At 40.3% G+C, this 23624-nt stretch overlaps 4 protein-coding genes across 7 annotated transcripts; 2 read left to right on the top strand and 2 right to left on the bottom strand.

Annotated features, from left to right (window-relative positions):
- Positions 1-73: 73 nt before the first annotated feature.
- On the top strand, positions 74-6557 carry themis2 (thymocyte selection associated family member 2; the record flags this gene model as incomplete). Of its 2 annotated transcripts, none has more annotated exons than XM_083919184.1 (6): positions 74-191; positions 533-673; positions 750-1175; positions 2130-3352; positions 3648-3771; positions 5277-6557. In XM_083919184.1, the coding sequence occupies 6 exons, from the start codon at positions 89-91 to the stop codon at positions 5387-5389; spliced, it is 2130 nt and encodes a 709-aa protein (XP_083775310.1). In that variant the 3' UTR covers positions 5390-6557. The 2 variants fall into 2 exon arrangements, with proteins under 2 accessions (XP_083775310.1, XP_083775309.1); XM_083919183.1 differs by having other exon boundaries at positions 89-191; positions 5236-5342.
- Positions 6558-6793: 236 nt separating this feature from the next.
- rpa2 (replication protein A2) lies at positions 6794-14612 on the bottom strand. 2 transcript variants are annotated; one of them, XM_083917892.1, is made up of 9 exons: positions 14323-14612; positions 11558-11649; positions 10698-10799; positions 10331-10444; positions 9688-9762; positions 9319-9435; positions 8912-9028; positions 8408-8502; positions 6794-7284 (listed from the first exon to the last, which is right to left on the bottom strand). In XM_083917892.1, exons 1-9 carry the CDS (start codon positions 14378-14380, stop codon positions 7197-7199), a joined length of 858 nt encoding a protein of 285 aa, XP_083774018.1. In that variant the 5' UTR covers positions 14381-14612; the 3' UTR covers positions 6794-7196. The 2 variants fall into 2 exon arrangements, with proteins under 2 accessions (XP_083774018.1, XP_083774017.1); XM_083917891.1 differs by lacking the exon at positions 14323-14612 and adding an exon at positions 12565-12682.
- smpdl3b (sphingomyelin phosphodiesterase acid like 3B) lies at positions 14528-17534 on the top strand (the record flags this gene model as incomplete). Its single annotated transcript, XM_083917782.1, is given in 7 exon segments — positions 14528-14766; positions 15567-15664; positions 15774-15917; positions 16062-16231; positions 16563-16769; positions 16905-17063; positions 17172-17534. Coding segments are annotated over 7 exon segments (1380 nt in total).
- Positions 17535-18291: 757 nt separating this feature from the next.
- Positions 18292-22879, bottom strand: mecr (mitochondrial trans-2-enoyl-CoA reductase). Of its 2 annotated transcripts, none has more exons than XM_083918265.1 (10): positions 22636-22879; positions 21094-21191; positions 20785-20916; positions 20554-20697; positions 19403-19505; positions 19115-19217; positions 18941-19014; positions 18785-18845; positions 18613-18685; positions 18292-18528 (listed from the first exon to the last, which is right to left on the bottom strand). In XM_083918265.1, the coding sequence occupies exons 1-10, from the start codon at positions 22800-22802 to the stop codon at positions 18365-18367; spliced, it is 1119 nt and encodes a 372-aa protein (XP_083774391.1). In that variant the 5' UTR covers positions 22803-22879; the 3' UTR covers positions 18292-18364. The 2 variants fall into 2 exon arrangements, with proteins under 2 accessions (XP_083774391.1, XP_083774392.1); XM_083918266.1 differs by having other exon boundaries at positions 22614-22673.
- Between the last annotated feature and the right edge of the window lie 745 nt (positions 22880-23624).

The following is a 23624-nucleotide window of genomic DNA, read 5'->3' as shown; positions in this document are numbered from 1 at the left end:
TTGAGCGAGAAAGAAACCTTCTTTTATGCTTCGCTTGTCATTTGCTGTCTGCCTTCATTTTTGATCGCAGCACACTGAGGCGACAGTGATGGCAGGCACGACAGCTTTGCCACTTCAGCAATTCGTCGCTTCATTGGATGACTCTTGTCTGCCAAAAATTCTACAAGTTTGCTCTGGAGTGTATTTCCAAGGTGAGCGTTGGATAGTTTTGTTCATTGTGAACTGAAACAGTGAGGGCAGATGGGGACAAAGCTGAAGAGATAAGTGATTATCTAAGAGATTAGAGCGCTTCAAGTTGTAACCTGTCTGGATTTTTATATTGTGTCTGTACCTATTGCTTACATTTATATATATATAGTTTATATTTTTACCGAAATAAGACAGTGAGCTTTTGTTTTAGTTAAGGAGTTTTTATTGTTCATGAAAACAGGGTTAAGAAAAGTAATGAAGGGTGTTAATTACGGTCGATATACCTGCTTATTACTCAATATTCATTTTGTTATTTAGCTCCATTTCTCCTTCTCTGTTTCAGGGTCTATATATGAAATTTCTGGGTGTGAAGTGTGCTTTTCTACTGGGGATCTAATAAAGGTCACTGGCATTGATCTCCTGTCAGTTTGCTGTGAAGACATCAGAAACAATGCGAAGTTTGAGCTGCCTATCAGCCACACAGGTCGGTTAGGACTTAGACAAGACTATCGTGATTTTGTTTTGCAGCTGACCTCTGACACTTGTTGCTGTTTCTCAAGGTTTGTTCAAGGTCGTTCCAGAGGAGATGCCGTACAGTTCAGTGGAGGAGATGGTGAGCCTGAGGCCTGTGGGCCTGGAGTCCTGCCTTCCCTTCACTTTCACCAGCCACTCCAAGATAACCGTTGGCGATTTCACACTGGGGGCCGAGAGAGCTTTGACAGTGCTCTCCATTGAGCGGCGTGAGGGTGAGGAGGATCAGGTGCGGTGCCATGTTCAAGGACAACAGGAAGCCTCTGCGGAAGTGTGTTTCCCACTTTCTTTCCAAGGGCAGTTCAGTGAGCGTGAAAGCAAGGACTGCTTCACTCTGCGGGAGATCATGTCCTCAGCCTGCCTACGTAGCAGAAAGTTTCGCTTCATGAACACCGCCAAGTGTCAACAGACCCTTCTCCTCAGCCCAATATACCAGGTCCACGCCATCATGAACTGTGAGAATAACCTACTCTTTATTTGAAAAGCATTAAAGTTATCTGCATCTTATATATATATATATATATGTTAGTAATTGACTTTACATATTTGCACACTTTGTTGGTTATAATTTCTCACCACCAAGTTATTTGCAGATTAACTTTTTACAAAACCATCAGTGATCTCATTAAATATGATGTGTTCCCCAACAGTAAAAAAAAAATAATAGTGCCCCCTTGACCAACATCAGTGATTCGTTAATAGGATACACTTTATTATATTATAACACTCAAGGTTGCCGTTTTCCACAGACTGATACTTTCACTTGTGAGACTTGCTGATGATATTGCAGTATTTTACTTAAAGGGATAGTTTGGATTTTTTTTAAATGGGTTTGTATAAGGTGCTTAGCTATACTCAGTGTGTGGTGTTTGAAAGAGTTAGTTCACATTTGCCAAAGTCACATAAGAGGCGGCGTTAGACCAGCAACTCCTGTGTTCTGCAATGTAAAATTACTGTTTTTATCAAAGAAGTCTGGTGGCTTCGACAAGTACATAGATGGATATGATGGTTTCAGTTCCCTGTAGAAGGCTGTCCGGGCAAGATAAATCTGTAAAAATATTTTAAATATAGTGTACACTAAAAATAATAAGGATGGTTTTTAGGTGGCTAAAACACGTATAGCTTCCACCCCCCATCCACAGCAGGAGCCTACAGTACTCCGGACTGCTTCTTCAAATGGGGGACATGCCATCTACTGTAAAAACACTGACAGTGCATAAGTACATCATACAATCCAACTTCAAAAAATCCAAACAGGTGTATTTTCTACACTGTATTCCTGCTTTTACTAGTTTTATTTTTGCTTCTAGTAAAAGTTCAGAAACGTCTTCCATCACTGATAAAGCAGGCTACTTCATCAAGCGCCTCCACTACATTTTCTAACATTGTTTCTCTCATTTTTTGTACAGTGAGGAAGAATGTGTTGAAGTTTCCCTCCAGCCTAGAGGTGGATGTAGTCGATGTCACTGACATATGTAAGGATGTGAATTTTGTGACCCCTCTCAGTCTGACGGAGGTCCTCTCCCGGCCAGATGAATCCTTCCCTACAGTAGTTGAGGTATTGGAAGTCCCAGAGTCCCGCTCTGTGTTCAAGTGCAGTTGGCTGCCAGAACTCAGCAAGAGCAGCCACCTAATTTTCCACAAGAAGGGAACCTCAGCCATGATTTTATTATCCAGTTTGAAGAGCCGAAAGGCACAGCAGTACTTCCTGGTATCTCAGCAATATGGTGGACGATTTCGGAGGCGGCCAAGAGAGTTTAATTCAGTATACGAGCTGTATGCTGCGTCAATCCAGGCACCGGGTCTGAAGGTCTCTGTAACAAGGAACTGTGAGGAGGTTGAGGAGGAGGGCCTGCCTGCCCTCAGTGTGGGGGAACAATTGGAAGTTGTTGGCTGCAAAACGTTGGAGTTACCCAGTGAAAGCAGCAAGGGACAGAAGCAATCCGTCGAGGCTCTTTTGTGTCAGCGTCTCCAAGAGCCGGATGACGGGGATTATGATGACGAGGATGATGAAGAAGAGGAGGTCAAGCAGAAGGATGAGAAAGAGGAGATTGTTCTGCCTCTGTACATGCAGGGTCACTTTGTGGAGGTCCTCTGTGATAAAAAGAAGTATAGACTCAGGGACTTGGGTAAAGAGTTTAGTTTGCCGCTGGATGTTAAAGTTGTGAGCCGGGATACTGAACTTGAGACCGATCCTCTAGTTGGGCTGGCATGTCTCAGAATAGAGGGAGCGATGTTAGAGCCCACCATCCAGGCAAGCTTTCCACACAAGCCAGACCACTGTTTCGAGATCCCAACCCAGTGGCTTTCTATGTCCGTCTCTTTTACCAAGGACCCCCTGCCATGGCCCAACAGTGAGCCACCTAAGTGCCATGTGGATCGGGTCACTGAGGTGACAGACACGTTCTTTTATGAATTTAGCAAACAGGGGAACTCCGATGCAGCTCCTCCACCTCGACCACCAAAGCGAAATCTGTCAACTTCAATGTCTTCCAAAAAACCATCAAAACCCTCGAAGAAAACCTCCAAGGGAGACAAGTCCAAACATGGACCAGACAAAAGCATCCCAACCAGGAAGTTAGCCGAGTTGACATTAAACGGCAAAAAAAGGCCCCCAGCTCCTCCACCTCCAGTAAGTATGACATTTCATGCACGTAGGCATTACAGTCCCACAGGTTCATTAGAATCTATTGTGGTTGTGCTGTGGTTTTTAACATGTATTCTTGTCACGTGTTATTCTTAAAAACAACACATTGTGACCCTTTTTCTTCGATGAAAACAATTTCTTACAATGTGACTTTTAGGAAATCTAAAATTGGTCAGGAGCATCAGACTTTGCAGAGACAGGTTACTTCCACTTTTCGTCGTGGTAAATAAGTTGTATGTGTAATAAAGATGAAGGTTTCTGACTTCCTCTTATCGTGCAGGGTATCAAGAATGATGATCATCCTCCACCTGTTGTACCCAGAAAGCTCTCAGTGGATGAAATTGCAACAGGCAAGAAGGCTCTGCCAAACACTTATGTGAAAATGGAGGAGTCGAAGAGAAAAGGTGAGGCTCTGAATGTAGATCACGTAGGTTTCAGCCATACTGGCAATGCTTAATGGATCATTCTGATGTGATTCAATACTTTTTATTATTGTAAACAAGTCCCACAAAAAAGAACCAAACCAACATATATTTTCAAAGGGCATGTTGAACCACTATTGGAACGCAGACTCAAGCTTTGGGATCCGTGACTAATCTTTATTTTATTTTGTATTATATATTTTTGGTACATCTACGTTAAGGAAGTGTCTGAGAATTGACCAGAACAACACAATGTTGTTGTTTTTTTCACATTGAATTGCAATATCCTGTTTAATGTGTTCATAGAGCAAACAACAAATCATTGTTGATACTCTAAACCTGGGGTGCCCACTCCTGCTCCTGGGGAGCTACTGCCCCGCATGTTTTAAGTTTCTCTCTGCTCTAACACACCTGAGTCTAATGATGTGCTCATTATCAAGTGGCTGAAGCTTGTCACAGGTTCGATAATCATTAGAGTCAGGTGTGTTGGAGCAGGGAGAAACCTAAAACATGCAGGGCAGTAGCTCTCCAGGAGCAGGGTTGGGCACCCCTGCTCTATACCAACAGATAAAGTGATGATACAGTTTATGTATTGAATTCATTAAATAAAGCTATATTCTAAGATACGATGGCATGCACAAGATGATACAATTCTCATTTGAGACCATAATGTACTTTTTAGAAAAAGTGTCTTTAGTCACTCAGCGTTCTCAGTTATAGCATCTCAGGAATGTAATTCAGTACCAGGTGACATCAGAAAGATTAGGTCTCACTGTTTCTCTTCAGGACAGCTGAAAATATGGCTCATTAATAAACAGTTATGAGTACATTAGGACTGCAAATGCTTCCCCTGCTCGGTTATAGTGGTGTCCTGCCTGCCTGTCTCTCATGTCCTGTCTTCTGCTGTGCATGTTGGTGTCTAAATCAATGTGGTGGTGCTGCATGTTTGTGCTTTATGTTGCTGTAAATGTGCTTATATGTAGATGTGCTTGTCCTGTTTTAATCTACCGAATAATGTTATAATGTCCACATCGTATAATGTCTTATGTATGCTGGTTGTCAATTTCTTTTTTAAATATTTGCCTATACATGCATTGTATTTCTGTAACTTTAAGTTGCCTTTTGAATATCTGGCCGGGGACTACAGATGTAAACTAGCCTCTTTGGCTAACTCTGGCTCACTTACAGCTTGGCTGTTGATTAGTGTGCAATGTCCGTGAAATAAACCAAAAAATCAAAAATAAAATTACAACCATAAGACTTGACTTGGATTTTCAAAAGAGTACCTTTGAACATCTCTGAAATGAGGAAGTCACATAGGTTGTGACTCATTGAAGTGTTGTTTATAAGTTTTGGACAAAAATACACCTGTATGTCAGAACGTAAAAAGCTGTGTCCAGGTTTACAATTCATCGTTTTTTTGTATTTTGTCTTCTTTTGTCTTAGAATATCGCTGATTGTAACCTTCTGTCACCCCCTCCCTCCAGCGCCGATGTTTGAAGTCGCAGCAGATGTGGACAGCGACCATGACTATGAAACTGTGGATGACACCTTGGCAGCGATGATGAAGGACGCACAAGAGAATGTCATGTTTTACTGACAATAACAAAACATTCTACCGCAACAGCATATCATAACAGGAACTGAACTCAAAAGTGACCACGGTAATGTCATATTAGAGTTTTTAAGCTCACTTTAATATTTATACGCCAACGTACGAAGGAATTATATTAGGGAGTTGAACCCATCCATGAAATCCTGAATATTTTGTTATTACATAGTATAAAAAGGACCTATAACATCCGCCAGTGTCTCACAAAACATAAAGACCCTGTATCTGGTGGTCAGGGAGGCGCTTTCATCTCCTCATCCACTCATTCTCTATGCTCAACCCACTTCATCCTCTTCAAGGTTGTACGTGGTGTACAACCCACACACTTTGAATGAACAAATACTACCCTTTATGCAATTATACTTGTATTTGTACAAATAGGATACAGTACCTTTGTACTTTTTGTTCAAACTTGTCAGCAAACGGTTGACCTAACTGTATGGTAGTTTTGTATATAGTGATATTATATTGTGAGCAGTTACTGTCTATATATAGTACAGTCTAATACCACAACAGCAGACATACTCACCCTTTGAATCAATACCTTGTCCCAAAAATGCGTATTTATAAGCTTCAGAGGGAGTAATGTACATTTTAGCATTTTATTGTACAGGCATTTGATGTTCATGGTAACCTCCTTCAATATAAATACAAACTCTAAACAGAAAGAGCTTAAACCAGTCCTTTTTGGGAGGTGAAAACCTTAACCACAAAATAGCAGCTCTGCAGCTTCTCACACAGTCATGTACTGATGCAACAGCAGAAGCTCTCCGAGCTGTAACAGCAAACTAATGATCTGAGAGTACACAGAGGCGCCACATATTGTATCAAATCCTGTTTTGTTTTCTTTTGGATTTCATTGGAATTACTCCGGTGGTTCATGTTGTGCAACATCTACATTTCTTCTAAGTCGGAACAATATATATATCAATTACAAACATACTGAATAATTTGGAGTTTTATTTTGTACTAAAGACACCCATCATCATAAAACAGGTGGCTACAGAATGCACTCCGCATATTTGGTTCGTTAAGTTCTGTTTACTGTGTGAACCAAAATAGTTGGTCTACATTTCAATTGACTGAATTTGCCACAGGTGGATCTAATTCAAGACATTCAAGACCAACATCTTAAGTGTGAGAAGATACAAGATGTATAATTCAGTTGTAAATGCACATGTAAATGAAGAGTTTCTGTATCTACGCCTTAATAAAATTTGCAAATTGCTTTTCCATCATTGATTGTGTACAGATGCGACGGGCAATGAACTTGTCTTGAATTAAGGTTTAATGCAACAAAATGTGCTTAGTTCACTGTACAGACTATGTTGTTGAGTTTGCAAAATATTTAAAAAAGTGTGTGTGTAAATAATGAAACAAAAGACATTGAGGTTAAGGACCCAACTGTATTTTGTATATTTTAATTTTTGGCAAAAGTAAGTTACACAGACAAAAATAATTTGAGTTCTTGTATTCCTTTAAAATTACAAAATGCTTTACAATGTGGTCGGGAAATACAGAGTTTCCACAAAATCCCCTTTGGGAATTGCCAAATAGCAGAAGCAACTCCAGGAATACAGGATGTGTAAACCAGAAAGGTCTCAAACTTAAACCATGTGCTCTTCAACATCCACCAAAGCACCTTAACAGAGAAGGATTCATGGGATGCCATTCAGTCCTGCGGCATTAACGAGGGCAGAGAGAGTGCGATTTAGTTGATAGCTTTCTATATGAAAACCCAATGACCCATAATCAGGTTAAACTCAAATAAATGGAACCAAATGGAAAAAGGAGTCTAGTCATCAGTGTCTGTTGATTTGTAGTGATCTTCGTCGATGGTGGAAAAGATGTGTCCTTCGTTGCTGAGGAATTCCACCGCTTGCCTAGAGCACAAAGACAAATAAGAATATTTTAAAGCCCCTTTTAGAAATCCACTTCAAGCAAGCTTCACTTCTGGTTTCCACTATCTTTACTGGAGCCATAACTCTATGATACTTTTACAAATGGAGCTGCAACAATACAGAGACTATTAACTGAAGCCTACTTTAATCATTTAAGTCATCTTTAAAAGCAAAAATGCCAAACATTTCATAGCTCCAGGTTCTCAAATGTGAGAATTTGTTGCTTTTCTTGGTCTTATACTATAGTAAATAAATTTTTTTAGGGTTTTGGTAAAATACTGTCTGAGGAACCTCAGAGTCAAAACAAGTGGGTATCATCCAGAGCCATATCCTCTTTAGTACCAAGTTCCCTAACTGCTAAATCCTCTTATTAGCTACAGATTAAACTTTTTATACAGAACAGGGTAGTGCTTCACAAGACATAAATAAATAGAAATGATTAAAAATAAAGACTTAAAATACCATCGCATAGCAATGTAATAAAAAGACAAGAACATATTGCAGATGTTGCAGGGATATTTGGTCTCTCTTTCGGTTTCCCTTTTTGTATGACAAATACAGAGCTCCGCCGCCTGCTGCTACGGAGAGTTGTTTCCTCTCGGGCTGGTGCAGGGCCGCGCTAGTTTGCCGTCGGCTGTAGTCTTTGCGGTGTGTTCAAGTTCCACATTTTTTAGAGACACAGATGGTATAACAGACGGCTTTTTTCACTAGTGCTTAAAAGTCGACTTGGTGTGTTCCGGCCTTTACAGCTCAGCAGCAGCATCCCTTCTATGCAGCAGACCTTTTTTTTTATTTATAGATTAAGCCATCCAGTGGCGTAAGCAAGCAACGGTGAATAAACATGACTAAGAGTTACATGGAAAAGAGAATTAGAACCTTTAATGACCTCCAAGCTTAAACTTCAGTTTCGGTCTCTCAAATTCAGTGTCAATGAAGCATGTCCCAAATTCCCCCACTAAGATTATTAATTCAATGCTCTGCTTTGCAACTTAGGGAGAAGGTTTTATTCCTTTCTTGTAGAGTAACTAACTTTACGGTCCAAATTGACCAGAACAACACAACGTTCATTTTATCCTTTTAGAAATTTAAGCAGAACTTTTCTTACTTTATGACAGCCAGACTCATGACATGGAGTCTCTGCTTTAGGTCCTGGATGCTGATGCCCTGTGGGTCCGGGCAGCCTCTTATCAAACTCAGCACCTTGTGAAATGAAAAATGTCATATTGAGAACATGCAAACTGTGTCAAACTGCGAATACAAAAGCATCATTCAACTCTATTACTTATGTAAGCCATTTTATGTTAATACTTATAATAAGGAGGGACAGATAGTAGGAGTTTCAAATTTGTTAAAAGTTAAAGATTCAGAGGTTGAAATTTATGGGCTTTTTTCTCTTTTTTTTGCATTGATAGAAAAGTTATTAAAATTGAATTGCAGAGTCCATAAATTAACAGTAACATTCAAATCCATAAATGACAATATAAGCTTTCATCGTCAGTATTAGGTCTACATCCAGGAGTGGTCCCTCTGTGGTTACCTATATAATAATAATGGAGCTATCATCTCTAAGTTGTGTATTCTAATATAATAATATGTCATTAAGGCTCACCTGATTCTGGTTTGCACTTAACCCATTGTTAACCATGTCGTTGGCGCCTGCGTAGCTGCCCCTGTCTGGCGCTGACACAGACATGATGTTGCTGCTCATTCCTGCTCCGGCACCCGACTGAAAGAGAAACAAAACGTCATGAGGAATAGGGTTGAGAAAAAGATATATTTACATTTACAACATGACAGACTCTGAAACCCTGTACAGTATACTCTCTTGCCATCCTATCAGTATCTTCAAAGTGATAGCATTTTTATATTTCGATGTATCTCAATAGCAACTTAAAATAGGCATTATTTAACATAGGTATCATTATGAGAACTGATAGCTAACCTGATGTCCTCAAATTCTGTGTTCGCACCAACCTACAATTAAGGCTGCTGGGGTTTATGCTTAAGATTTCTCACCATGGACTGAGGTTTGCCAAGGGCCATGTGCGCTTGGACGACCTCCAGCATATGTGAGGTGATTTCATTCATGTCCTCCAGGGGCCTGACGCTGAATGCAACGACAGATCTGTGGTTCTGAGACAGGAAGACAAAAACTCACACCCTCAGTCAATCTTTCGAAAGCAGCTGAATTCAGAGAAACTACTACGCTATGAATTTACATAACACTGCCAAAATAAACTTTTAGTGTACAGCTGCTGATGAAACAAGCTAAGATCTACCAGCAACTTAAATGTCACATTAATGTGGCCTTGCAGGTGATCATAAAGCTAACGTTTCTATTCATTTCTGGATACTGTGGAGAGAATGTACAAATGGTCAACTCACCTGAAAGGAGCGCATATTGCCAGAGACTTTGACATACGTGCCTGGAGGCAGGACAGTGTTGTCCACACCGGGGTCCTATACAAACCAAAAACAACAGTGTTGCTAATTGGCTTGATTTCTGTAGTTTGCCAAACAAAGATATGCAACAGCTTCTGAGCAAGGAATAAAACAATGTTCAGCTTTTCAACCAGAGTATGTTATTGTTGCCACAGCACAAGTTCCAGGTCTTGATCTTACATTCTTAATTCATGCTGGTATGCGTCCCGCTATCCGTCTTTAATCCACTAATTCTATGTTTGTTTTTTTAAGCATGCATTTAGACATTTTCATTTATGTTACCTCCTGCACATTGATGTTTGTGTGTCATTTCATGCCTGCCAGTAAACCAACACTCCTTCAGGTTAATAATAAAGTAGAGAAGTGAAACGTGTTGAGAAAATACGATGGACCGTAATGATGTTCTAATAATGACTCACGCAATCAATGATTCACACTCTTAAAATGGTCCCAAGAACCTCGGTTCTCGTTTATGTTTTACTGTCAAATGATTCACGCTTCTCTCACAAGTTTATAAACATTGTAAAAGATTGGATACAACAGCAGAATAGTTTTAAATTGTTAGTGAAAGGGTAAAAGCACTGACCTCTGTGTCGACCCACTGCTTCACATCCATTGGAGCACCTGTCATGTCGTCGACCTTGTACTGGATGTTGGTCATGGATTTGTCTGTGCTCCGGATGATACCCACAATGGTAACCTATGACATAGAACATGAACTGTTATGCAATAGTGAGATCGAGAAAATTAAGGTTGCATTCTCATTATAGGGGTGTATCAATACGCTGTAGTGTATCAAGTCTTGAGTTAGTACATGATGCAAACAATTCCTTCATACAATTCTGATAACTGAAATAATAAATTTAAGACCAAATTCACTTGCACCATTAGACACTATTGACCATTATTTCCATGTTCTGCCATCACACAGTCCTTGATTTTCTTCAGCTTACCTGGGTAACTTCCACATCTCCTACTTTGAAGGCCTCATCAGCCTGGGCAGCAGACATCAGCTGAGACACTGTGCAGGGGATTATCTGTGAGGCACGGGTTCTCTGCGAAACACACACAGCGTTGCCATCAGCACACAGAATCATGTTAACAAATGTGTAGATAGGAAAGAGGTGCAAATCTTTTGATAGGAAACCGAATCTATCTTAAATAATATGCACGTGACTATCTTCAATCGGTTTTCGTGCCATGTACTTGAAGCTCGTTTACATGTGGATTTCAGTTTGTTACTATATATTTTCTCCGCAGCTTTATTTTATTTTTAATTGTTATCACCCACCGCCACAGAGTTATCTGACGTATTCTTGCTTTCTGTTACTCATTTAGTCAAAGGGTTCTCCTGAAGCCTGACACTGGTCATAGACTGATGGATAGTGGGGACCTACATCAATACAGCCTACATGTGTTTTCATATAGGCAGGCATTCTATGAATCTGGTTTGATGTAGAGGAATACTTTCACTGTTTGCTTGCCTTGAGTCATCTTATTGTCCTCGGCTGGCTAATTTACTTTACATGTTTTTTGCCGTTTTATGCTCTGTGACTTAAAGGGTGAAATACTGTTACCGTTAGGGAAAAGACCCCGGAAACTCAGATTAGCTGTTAGCTGGAGAGCTCAAAAGTTGTTCTTTGTTATGGAAGTAGCCCTCAGATCGGTCACAAATCTTAAATAATAAGATTGTGCAACTTCAAGGATGTCTTTTTTGAGTGGTGTTCGGCACAGCTGTATCGCTCCAGCTAACAACTGTTTCAAGTTTCCAGTGGAGCATGAAGAAATTATAATTTTAGACTTCAGTACAAACCCCTTTCTTCTCTCCTCCCTGTGATGGAGCAGGTGATGAAAAGCCTCCTGCAGACTGAGTGTAACCTCCGCCCATTGAGTCGCTGTACCCTCCTGAAAAAGCAAAAAGAAAAGTGATTTGATTAAATGTAAAAACCACTTACCATAAACAGCTGAGATAAAGAAGCCTTTATGTCCCATCTGTAATTACGTTTTAGATATCCATTATACCATTATTTCAAAGAATTCTTACTAATCATAATGATAATTTTAGATATCAACAATGACATTCTTCCTACAATTATCATTTCAGATATATCCGAGATGACACTCTTAGTAGTCCAAATGACGTCGCTTGCCATTCATGTGTAGAGACCTTTTCAAAGGTGTAAACAAAAATCCTAAATGTGTCCATGATTGATTCCTGTTGCAGTGAATGTGAATGACATCAGCTGACAGGAAGTCAACAAGGACCAGGGCTGTTTCCTAGCAATGTATTTCCATTAAAAAGGTCTATTGGGCTTTGAATTCTACAGTCTGGATATCTGTAATTCTAACCAGGACAATTGCACTTGTGCATATCCTTAATGACATTTTTACAAGCCAGACTGTATTTTGGATAGTCAACATTACATTATAGATATCCTAAATTAAAATAATGGTTAGAAACGATTGGATTATGTGCATGGGAGTTCTTCCCATCCCCGTTGCTGGTATCTAGAATTGAAAGACCAACACACATGAATGGCAAAAGTGATGTCATTTGTACTAATGTGAATGACATTTAAGTGTTTTTAGACTCGGAAGCATTAAATCACAGATAACTGCAATACATATCCAGTCTAGCTATGAAATGTTAAAACCGCTCGCTCTCTTCCATTTAGAAACGGCCGTTTTCACCAACTGACGTTACAGTCAAAGACACAACAACAAAGAGTCCAGTTAGCACCGTTAGTCGAGCAGCTAGATGACGTCAACAAGGCGACCTGAACCACTTTCCGGACGCAACGGTGCGGTCAGTAAACTCACCCTGGTTAAACATGTCGGCTCCTTGTGATAAAGTTATTAAAATATAATCTGAAACGTTATTGACACTGTGGCGCAGGTACAACAGCCACACGCACATGAGATGACTTCCTTGTGTAGTCCCGCGCGCCAAACTCAATATACAGCGCATGCGCATAACAGAAGCCCCGCGAAAACCAACCAACAGCACGGAGGGTGATTTTGCCCTGACTGTAGATTGCCAGACATTCGTTCGTTCCCCTGCCTGGATGTGTACAAATACCGTCTTTGTGGGGAATCAACAATGACCATAACAATACTTTAAGCGTCTATTTACATTGACTTTTGAGTGTGTACTTTGTTATAGGTGGCACACAGCCTTGGAGAAAGTTGGGCCTGATAGTCAACACTCGGGGCTTAAAAGGCATAACTAGTTGAGCCAATGATGTGTTGCCTTCAGGTTCCGTTGGAAATATTGACTATCTACTGTATCGCTGCATCACTGGCACACGCTGTGTGAACGTTACAATTTCAAAGTCTCAATTGCTCCATAATATACATTTTTCAGTTAGTAAACGTTATGCAGCAAAAACGAAAGGCATGTTTTTTTATTTTTGTTAAAATTCATATACATTATAATAGATATAATATGTTTAAGATATAATATCCCAAAGATTTAACTATTTGGGGTTTCTAAAATGTCTCCCTGTTATCTTTTTTTATTAAAACGTTCTGCTGGATTATCAATATTTAACTGTTGGAACTGTAAGAAGAGATAAGACAGGCCTATTTGCTTCCTCTTACTATTTCGAAGAAATCGTTAATAGATTAGCTGCAACTTGGACTCTGGAAAGTACGAGTATCACATGAAGGCAGCAAACGCAACTCAAGACTTTTTCTTCTTCTATGAAATAAATTACGTTTGCAATCTAACAAGAATGTAAATATTAAAACACCTACTAAAGAGAAACACGTGGACGAGGTTGTGCTGCGCCCATATAGCTCTTCTGTAAACTTAAAAGAGAGAAACTGTAAAAGAAGGCCAACTGATTTTATATTTAGCACACAAATAGTTGGTATGCTGTATCTAATGCCATGTCTTAATGACTGGTCCAGACAGATGGTCGTCTGACAGAGCTGGGTCTGTTCGACGTCCCTGTCTGTTAAAATGAAGGTTTATACTGTATATATATTATTACTTAATTTTTTTAGATAGTGCATCTTGCTGTTGCTCATGGAGGAATTGTTGGGTCTCTGAAAATCATAGATAAGTCATAGACTGTGGACTAGATCTAGTCTCTGTGTAAAGTGTCTTGATATAACTTTTGTTATAGGCTGTGATTTGACACTATAAATAAAACTGAATTGAACTATGGCATTCTCAGATATGTAGAGTGGGCTGTAAATAGGCTACATATTGTCTAACCATTAAGCTAAACGGTTTCAATTTCTGAATTAAATATTTATAGTTGCCTAATGTGGTAATTCCACATTAAAGCCTACATTATTGTTGGCCTCAGTCTGCAGGTTTAGTGATTTCTGGGCCTGCTGCCAAAACCAGGATATGTTGAACTCGGCTATTTCTCCTTTTCGTGCCAAAAAAAAAGAAGGAAGGCTGTTCTCTCCCCTGTAATGTTTGTCATAAACATTTTAACAATAGAGGGAACACAATTAAAAAGTGAAACATAAACAGAAATATAAATAAGTAAGCTAGTGACACCCTCAGGCCAACGACGTCATGAATAGCTGTGTCTTATCTTGCTTTGCCTTTTATAGACTTACCTCTTAAACCTCGACTTGACTTTTTTCGGACGTTTGCTTTCCTCCAAGACTTTAACATGTCCACAGTAAGGCTGCTCCTATCTTGTCTGCTCTTCAAAGAGGTTGTCGGGCTGTCAGGTAAGTACCCGCTGGTTATGTTGTCATAGTAGGCAATAACATTAACATGTTTCTTGAAGAACTCCTGTCATAGCGCACGGTCAACTTAATGCGCGCCTTTACGCACCGACTTTATCCAGGAAACTTCTGGCACATCACGGATCTGCACTTGGACCCAGAATACAATCTGACCGGTAGCCCTGTGTGCCCATCAAGTGGCAAGCGACCCACAGCCAACGCTGGCGTATTTGGAGACTATGCTTGTGACGCGCCATGGCTCCTTATAAACTCCTCCGTGTATGCCATGAAGGATATTCTACCAGATCCGGACTTCATCATATGGACAGGGTACGGATCCGCGTTAGGGTTGATTGTCACATTGTCTTCAATCCTGCTTGCTTGTTGAGTCCCAAGTCCATCTCCAGAGAGAAATTCCCATGAATGAGTATTGTCTCCATTGTAAACAATAGTCGGACTCTGTTTAGTGAACCCTCTCCAACTGCGGGTCCTAACAAATCACCATTTTCCAAATTCAGCAGTGATGGAAGAAGTACTCAGAGCTGTTACTTAAGTAAAAGTAGTAAGCACACTATAGAAATACTCTGTTACAGGTAAAAGTCCTGCATTCAAAATGTTAAAAAGTAAAAGTACAAAAGTATTAGCATCAAAAAGTATTAGCATCAAAAAGTACTCAATATGCATTATTTGCCTGTTTCAGAAAAATATATGTTTGGATTATAATACATTAATGTAAATATTTAATGCAGTTGCAGCTGATACAGGTGGGGCTAGTTTTAATTAGTTTATAGACTGATGTGTAGCGTAATCTATAACAATGACCTATTTTATTTGTTGATAATATTTTTTATTAATAAAATAAAAATAAATAAATCAAATTAATAATCTGAATCTGTAAACTAGTAACTAAAGTTACCCAATTAATTAGAGGAGTAAACAGTACAATATTTCCTCTGAAATGTAGTGGAGTAGAGGTATAAAGCAGTATAAAATGGAATTACTTAAGTAAAGTACAAATACCTCATAATTGTACTTTAGTACAGTACTTGAGTAAATGTACTTGGTTACTTTCTGCCACTGCCGTTCAGCATGTAATCCTAAAATGATCTATCTATTGTTTTGCTCTTCAGAGATGACACACCACATGTACCCGATGAAGATCTGGGAGAAGAGAAAGTGCTCGACATTATCAGCAAACTGACCCACATTATAAAGCAGGTTTTTCCAAGTAAGTGTGAGGTGAAGAGACATCATGTGTATTTAAGGGAGAAAACATCAGAGATCAACATTTACTGTCGTGTTGTTGATGAACTCATGATTGACTAAACCTTCTTTAGACACTAAAGTGTACCCCGCCCTGGGCAACCATGACTACCACCCTAAGAGCCAGCTTCCTGCAGGCCCAAACCACATCTATAACCAAACAGCACACATGTGGCAGGACTGGTTGGATCCAGAGTCCCAAAGAACATTTAAACAAGGTTGATATAGCTCATAAAGATTCATTATTTTGATATTAACACAATGTACTTCCTAAGAATCAGTAAATGACACATGGCATTAAACATTTGAAAGCCCACGTCAAATCCTGTCATGCGTTTTCTGCAATATATTTCTCTATATAGGTGGATATTACACAGAAAAGCTGCTTAATCGAACCGGTTACAGGATGCTGGTCCTCAACACTAATATCTACTATGACCAGAACAAGTTGACCAGGAACAGCATCGACCCAGCGAGACAGTTTATCTGGGCGGATCAGGTTCTTACGGAGGCCGCCAACAACAAAGAAAAGGCAAAGCATCTTGTCTATTTGTGCCTTGTAACAGTTGGGTTAAATGTTGTGTCTGAATTACTGCTTAGAAATCAATACATTGGGTTATTCTGTAAGAAAAGTACTCTTCTGGAGAAAGAATACTTTGTTTACAGCCCCTGTATGAATAATTATTTCAGAAAAGAGGTCAACTCTCACCACCAGACTAAGACTGAGGGAGCTCCAGCCCAGCTCAACTTCTGCCTTGAAATAAGATTAATAATTTGAAATATTTGACTGAAATAATAGCCCTATGATGACTGTGAATGAAAATAAATATTTTTTGCTAACTCTACACTGGTGTCTCTACCAGGTTTACATCATTGGTCACGTTCCTCCAGGTTTCTTTGAGAAGAAGAGACATAAGCCGTGGTTCATGCCTGCATTCAACAAGCTATACTTGCATCTAATTCAGAAGCACCATTCAGTCATACTTGGACAGTTCTTTGGCCACCATCATACCGACAGCTTCCGAATGTTCTACAGCTCAGGTCAGACTGCTGTAAAACTACTGCTTATGTGTTTCCTTGTTTTGCATTTGGGGTTTTTGGTTCTCAATTATTTGCTTTTTCATTGTTGGTCTGTGATGCCCAATGACTCACACATTTAGTGTCCAGATGTTACCTTTTAGCACAAAATACTGTGGTAACCAGAGGTGGTGGTCCATATGTTTCCTACAGGCTCTCCTATCAGTACGATGTTCCTGAGCCCAGGTGTCACACCATGGAAAACAACACTTCCCGGAGTCGTGGATGGAGCCAATAACCCTGGGATTCGTGTCTTTGAATATGACACCCAAACACTCCTGGTCAAAGTAAGTCAAGAGCCTTTCTAAGCTGCAATATACAGCCTCCACGAAAGCACAAAATGCTTTTATTGCTCCGGTTTCTGTTTCTTAAACCACCTGTTTGAACATATTCAGGATGTGGTCACCTATTATCTGAACCTGACGCAAGCTAATGCAGCCGGCGGACACTGGGAGGAAGAGTATCGCCTCACAGAGAGCTTCAGAGTACCAGACGCCTCCCCAGCCTCCATGCATCAGGTTCTGGAGCGCATTGCTAATGACCCCAGCTACCTACAGAAGTACTATGAGTACAACTCTGTCAGCTATGACCTGACAGAGTGTAACAGTGACTGCCGTGCTGATCACTTGTGTGCAGCCAGAGAAGTAGACTTTGACAGTTACGAAGCCTGTCTGGTAAAAGAAGGGGCAGCAGCCATTTATGGTGGGTTGCTGCCGGTCCTGTCTGTGGCTCTAAGTCTGGTGCTGGCCAAACTGTAATGATCATCTATCTATCACATACTATGTTTAAAATATATTTTTGAAGGTTCGGGGAGTCATTGGATAAAAAAAAGAAACGTGACATTTAAGAACACGATAATTGTGGTCATGTAAATGTTTAACAGTTAATATCAAAGGACGTGTTTTCATGTTTTAAATCATACAATAGCTTTAATTTAGATGAGTCATGCATACAACCTTTGGCTTCAACAATCTTTGGTGTGGCCTCTTGACCTTGGTTTAATGGTGCTGGTTGAATACTTCATTTCCACTCAGTAGAATAAACTATGTGGTATTCATGTGCTCAAAATGCTAAAGTACGTATCAACTGTGATGTTGTGGATCAAATCCAGACTTTTGTCAAATATTTATTTCTCCCAAGCTTTCCTGTATCTATTTTATAAAACTAGAAATGGCTAAAACACTTGTTTATTGGTTGAATGTCATTTAAACAGAAAGAATCACAGTGAATATCAGTTTTATTGCAACAATAAATCTGTCAATGAATATCACTTACTCATGCCCATTTACTTATAAACAATTCAACCTGTTACTAAACATATCAGATAAAGCTGCATTAGCTGGGTTTTGGTATGTCTCCTGTTATCTAAAATCACTATATAAAGATTTAATGACTTTTGGATTACTGTCATTAAACCGTCATAAAATAACGGATGTTGGACTTTGCCTGCCGCGAAGACACATTTATTGATTATGTGCTTGAGCAGTGTATTTGATTGACACATAAACAATAGTGTGGCAGTACAGGGATTACACTTGAGTTCATACACGTTGGTCATGACTGTGTATTGATAAGTTGGAGGGTCCGTTCACATAACCAAGACCTGTTTAGCGGAGCTGAAAGGCTGCAGAGCTGCGTCCAAAGCTTTGGTGTAGTCTTGGAGGCACACCTCAGTGCAGGCAGGAGCAGTCAGCTTTCCCTGCTGGATGAGGTGGCACAGTTCATCCAGCATTGCTCTGAATGCCCTTCCATCTGCAGACAAAGGTAGTATAATTTCTCATAAAATTCACCTAAAAGACTTATTTGATGAAAGCAGAAAACTCCATGGCAACTCACCGCTGGAGTGATCTCTCTTCCACTGCGTGACCCAAAATCCACGAACCTTCACATCCTTGAAAATAAGAGCACTCTGGAGAGAAAGAGTAGAAGAAGCATACTGTGGAAAAGGTGCCTCTGTGAAATGTGATGTTAAATCTGGGAGGCTGTACGGTAGGAGGTTTCATCGTACCACAGGGACAGTAACTGGCTGCTTGGCCATCCCTCCATACGTCACCATAGATCCTCCAAACCTGAAATACATGGGAATTATTGCTTCTTACAATCACACTTTCTGTTCTCTGTGAGATATGAGATCATGTCAGCAACGATGATTCAGCATCCTCACTGTAGATGACGGAGTAGCTCTGTTGCGCTCTTGCCTCCGACTCCATTCAGTGCCAGTTTAGGCTTTGAACAGGTCTTTTTAAAAGAAAATGGGAAAACAATATTGTATTATGAATTTATTTATTCACCAATCGCCAAATGTTATATCTTTTAGGCTGTTCTCAAACCCACAGACCTTGAACAGTTCCTTCATCTCAGGCCGCCTCAGTGCCTCTTCTTTGATCACATGAGTTCCTCCCATGGCCTTCAGCCTATCACTGAGCTGTGTGAACTCTGGCCTTTGAAAAGGAAGAAACAATTAAGAAGTTCATTACTGTCATAAATTCCAGCACACAAAAACTCTCTCTGTTACCCTTGAACAAAAGACCTCATTATCTCACAGTCAGGAGGACTGATTATCTGAGCAAATGATAAGAAGTGAAAAGTTTAGTCTCCTGAAAAGACTTGATGTACTTGAGTTTACCTGTCTCTGACAACGTTGATAGTGTTTATTCCCCTTGCAGCGGCAATCTGTATTACAGCCTGCCCAACTCCACTGTTGGCTGCGTTCTGCATCACAGAATCACCTGCAGAGACAGCAGATTGATGAGAGAAGCTGTTTCACAATGGCTAAATGTACTTCATGCCATGTCAGGTTTTTTAGAGTTAGAGTTTAGATTTTGTTCCCATCTTGGTAGACAAGTTGCTTGTTGATTAATTGAAACAGGATTACTTACAATGCAAGTTCTTGCTGCAAGTACTAGCCCATAAACCTGACCTGGGTGGTGGCTTTAAATTCACTGATATTAGGTAAGGACTACTTCTGTAAGTCATCTGTGCTTTAGCGGTCTTTTGAAACACACTTTCTGGTCTAGTCTAAAGGGACGGTGGTTTCATCTATCTAGTTGCTAAAAAACGATTTAAACAACAATTCCTTTTGAGAAGGAATATTAATAGAATAAAAGGACAACTAACACCTACAGGTGTATTTCAGGGGCTTTGGATTCTATAGAAGAAAATGAATATTTTGTGGCAAGCCCTAGGGCTGAAAAATGAAGCCAAATGCGGAAGTGCAAAAAACTGCAGTTCCTCAAATGGCCACTTGAGGCTGGATCCAAAAGCAAGTCAATCCAAGTTCAATCCAAGTTCCAGGCTGGGACTGGTCCGGGACCAGTCCCAGCCTGGTCAGCTGCGTACATGCTTTGAGGATAACTATGACCTGGACGAATGAGAACATTCACAGGCATGTTAAAATGCCAAACTTAACAGTAGAAAGAAACATGTTTACAGCCTGGTACAAAAATAGGTTTTGGTCTCTACTGTTAATTTCCCACTTCTTGCCAACTGTGTGGGGGTGATTTTTATTAAAGCTTAAAGTTATGCATAATCAAGTGCATGGCAGGTGGCTGCTGTCAAAGGTGGCTAGCGTAGGATACATTCAGCCCGCCTCAGCTCCATTTACTCTACATCAGTTTGTCCACTTCTGCATTAGCTGGGAGTCAAGTGGCATTAGGCGGGATCCGCCCACAATGAGCTTCACAATGGCTCTTCTAAAAACCTATGGGTCACATCAAAGTGGCTACATCCATATTTAATACAGCCTATGGTTTTGAATCTGTGTGTGGGAGAGATTACCTGGCTTAAGATCTTCAAAGTCAGAGAGCATCCTGAAGGCAGTGCTGGGGTTCACCCCCAGTGTGGCAGCAGACAACAGGGGAATGTCATTCGGCAGCGAGATGACATTGTCCTCTGCTAGCACTGCCTCTGTCCTCCATGTCCCTGCACACACAAAGACCTTAAGAACTCATGATAGGAGACATAATTGTGACCCTGTAGATTCAAGCTGGTTTTTACATATATTTTTACCTAGACCAGCATCTTTTGGAATGACCCAGTCTCCTGTTTTTAGGGACTTCACCTGGCCGCCCACCTGTACGACCTGGGCCACTCCCTCGTTGCCCCCAACAGCTGGGAGGTCAGGCAGGATAGCATAAGTGCCTGATGAAAGAAAAAAACGTCAGATAAACAACCGATCTTCATACCTTACTAAAATAAATACTGTGTTTGGTTGTTTTTTTTTGCTATCTTGTTCCTGTTGGTAAAGCTGCTTTCAATGTAAACTGCTGTATGGGTGCTGGTGTTTGATGTGGAGGTAAACAACAACAAACCAAATACCTTGAATCATGTTGATGTCAGATGGGTTGATTGGCGCGGCCAGCATTTTAACCAGGACATCCTTTGCACCCATGGGGGGCAGATCAACATCCTCCAACCTGGCAACCCAAAAAAAACACATGTATGCAAAAGTATGTATAGACCACATGGTTTTCAGTGTGGTGACATCAAACTTATGATAAAAATACCTGTTCTTTGAAGCCATATTCTCAATTCCATTTACAGGGTTCCAACATCTTTTCCAAAGTCAAATTCAAGCACTTTTCATGCATTTCAAGGTGCATTTTCATGCGTTTCCAGTTGTGATAAACTACACATTGGTATACAGTACATACAGTATATTCAGAAGGCTTATTATTGCACTTAATCATCACATTAAATTAGATGCTATTGTGCTATAAACACCCAAAAACTATGCTTTGAGATGGGTTTCTACAGATGGTGGTGACAAAATAAAGGAAACCAAGGTTTCATTTCTGTAAATAGACTCGCCGTTATAGACGCAACGATTAGTCGAACGATTAATAGTTCGACAGAAATTCAATCACTAACCAATTGATAATTTGTTAATTGTCAAAAGCCATTTTTTATGCAAAAATGTCAAAGAAATACTGTTTTCAGTCTCTCCAATATGAAGATCTTCTGTCCTCTAGTTTATACAATATATACAACCATATATATGTAACCTGAATTTCAAGCTGCATGATGGCTCAATAGTTAACCCTGAAGTCTGCCAACTAGCAGTCCCAGGTTCAATCCCCACATAGGTGACTTGGCTGGGAACCGGAGTGTCGCAGAGTAGAGTCCCTGTGTGGACCATGAATGGAGCGTGGACCGGTGGCTGGAGAGGTGCCAGTTCATCTCCTGGGCACTGCCGAGGTGCTGTTGGACCCCAACCCCTTGCTCCCCCGCACTGGCAGCCCCCTCACTCTGACATTTCACGCAAACAGCCTGGCAGCATTATCTTCACTAAAAGTAAAAAATACTGTTTGAAAACACTGTGGCACACATGGTGAGCCTTGGGAGTGGGCCAGGTGTGCCTTAAATGTAGTCTTATGTATAATGATTTACACAGAATGACATGTAAGGTGAGGTGTGCCTGGGAAAATACTTGTTTTCATAAATGCCGTGCCTTGTGACAAAACCCTTTGAGAACCACTGGTCTAGCTACAGCGTTTATCATTCTGGGATAGGGGTAAAAAATAAATAAAAATAAAGTAGCAGTGGGTGTTTTTCGCCCGCCGACCCGAGGGGGCAGCAACGAGCTCATTACGGCTCTGCACACCACAATAAGGCGAAGAAGAAAGGACCTTAACTTGGGACAAGCGACACAAAGGTGAGATTTAGTGTTTTCAAATAGTGTTTTTCAATTTTAAGAGAGAAAAGACTTCCAGCACGAACACTAACTGGTTGTCATGGCAAATGTACGTGTGTTTAACCGCCCCCACCTCCGTTAAAGCGCATATTTAGCCACATATTAACTGTAACTTAACACAGAAACTGATAAACTAGCTACATACATGTTTATTTTGACGGGCTTACCGGACGACTTGACAAGGGTCTCCGTGTTTTCTGAACAGAAGGGCTTTGCATGTCGGAGCTGCAAGCCCAGCTGAATGACTGAAGAGAGAAACGTTATCTCTGGGCCTTGAACATCTTCTGCAGACTCTCTGCCTCCTTAAACAGACCGTGCGTAATGACAGCCACATGGCGGTCACGTTACAGTGTTAAAACGACACTGCTATGAAGTAATATTAGTCAGGGGAAGTGGTAGTTCTAGCTAGCATTCCTGTCCCTGTACGGCCATATTGGATATTACCCATGAGGCTGTCATTGAAAATATAAACAGAGAACAGCGCCCCTAGTGGATGAACGATGCTACTAGCTAGATGCTACACTTCCTTTAGTTTTATGGCGGGCTGCTTTGTGGAGGACTAAACATGACTTAAGTCTCAATAAATAAATAAATAAATGCTGAAATAAATCAACCAATGAATAAGTAAAAAAATGCATGAATAAATGGGACCTGCTATTTCATTTATAGATGGACACATACAGAAATAAATAAATGTAGGTGAACAAATTGTTCATTTATTTGTTATTTTATGTAGTTATACATTTATTAATTGATTTATTTGTGTATTTATGCATTTATGTATCGATACTTAAGTCATGTTTAGTCCTCCAGAGGTTGCAACCATCTCTTATATTGGTGCATATTGCCACCAGCGTATGGGAGTATGTAATAAAATCTATCCAAATGACTTTACATTATTAACAAACAAAAAACTATTCACTTAATCATATTAAATAATCCTTTCTCTTTTAAAAATTCCACCAGTGTCTTCTGTGTGTCCCTTATCCCTCTCATGTTGTTCCCAGCGTACCCCCCAGGCTCCACTTTCCTCTCCTCCCTATATTTCCCACATTACAAAAGTACATGTTCCGCACTCAGAGCTTATTTAACTACCATGGTATAGTACGCCGGGTTTCCGGGTAACAACCCGGCAGAAAAAAAGAGGAATTGATTA

The sequence above is a fragment of the Echiichthys vipera genome (assembly GCF_963691815.1).
Source record: "Echiichthys vipera genome assembly, chromosome: 8".
NCBI lineage: Eukaryota > Metazoa > Chordata > Actinopteri > Perciformes > Trachinidae > Echiichthys > Echiichthys vipera.
This window is presented reverse-complemented; position numbering and strand designations above follow the sequence as displayed.

What these genes read in the sequence shown, in the direction of transcription:
- rpa2 (XM_083917891.1), bottom strand. Translation starts at nt 12,661, where the DNA reads ATGTGCGTGTGGCTGTTGTACCTGCGCCACAGTGTCAATAACGTTTCA. An exon ending in AGGGAGGAGAGAAGAAAGGG is followed by an intron (nt 10,800 to 11,557) that starts GTTTGTACTGAA and finishes TGTGTTTCGCAG; the next exon opens with AGAACCCGTGCCTCACAGAT. An exon ending in TTGGCAAACCTCAGTCCATG is followed by an intron (nt 9,029 to 9,318) that starts GTGAGAAATCTT and finishes TTTCTCTTTCAG; the next exon opens with TCGGGTGCCGGAGCAGGAAT.
- mecr (XM_083918265.1), bottom strand. Translation starts at nt 22,802, where the DNA reads ATGTGGCTGTCATTACGCACGGTCTGTTTAAGGAGGCAGAGAGTCTGC. An exon ending in CTTTGAAGATCTTAAGCCAG is followed by an intron (nt 19,506 to 20,553) that starts GTAATCTCTCCC and finishes CTGTCTCTGCAG; the next exon opens with GTGATTCTGTGATGCAGAAC. An exon ending in GAAGAGAGATCACTCCAGCG is followed by an intron (nt 18,529 to 18,612) that starts GTGAGTTGCCAT and finishes CTTTGTCTGCAG; the next exon opens with ATGGAAGGGCATTCAGAGCA.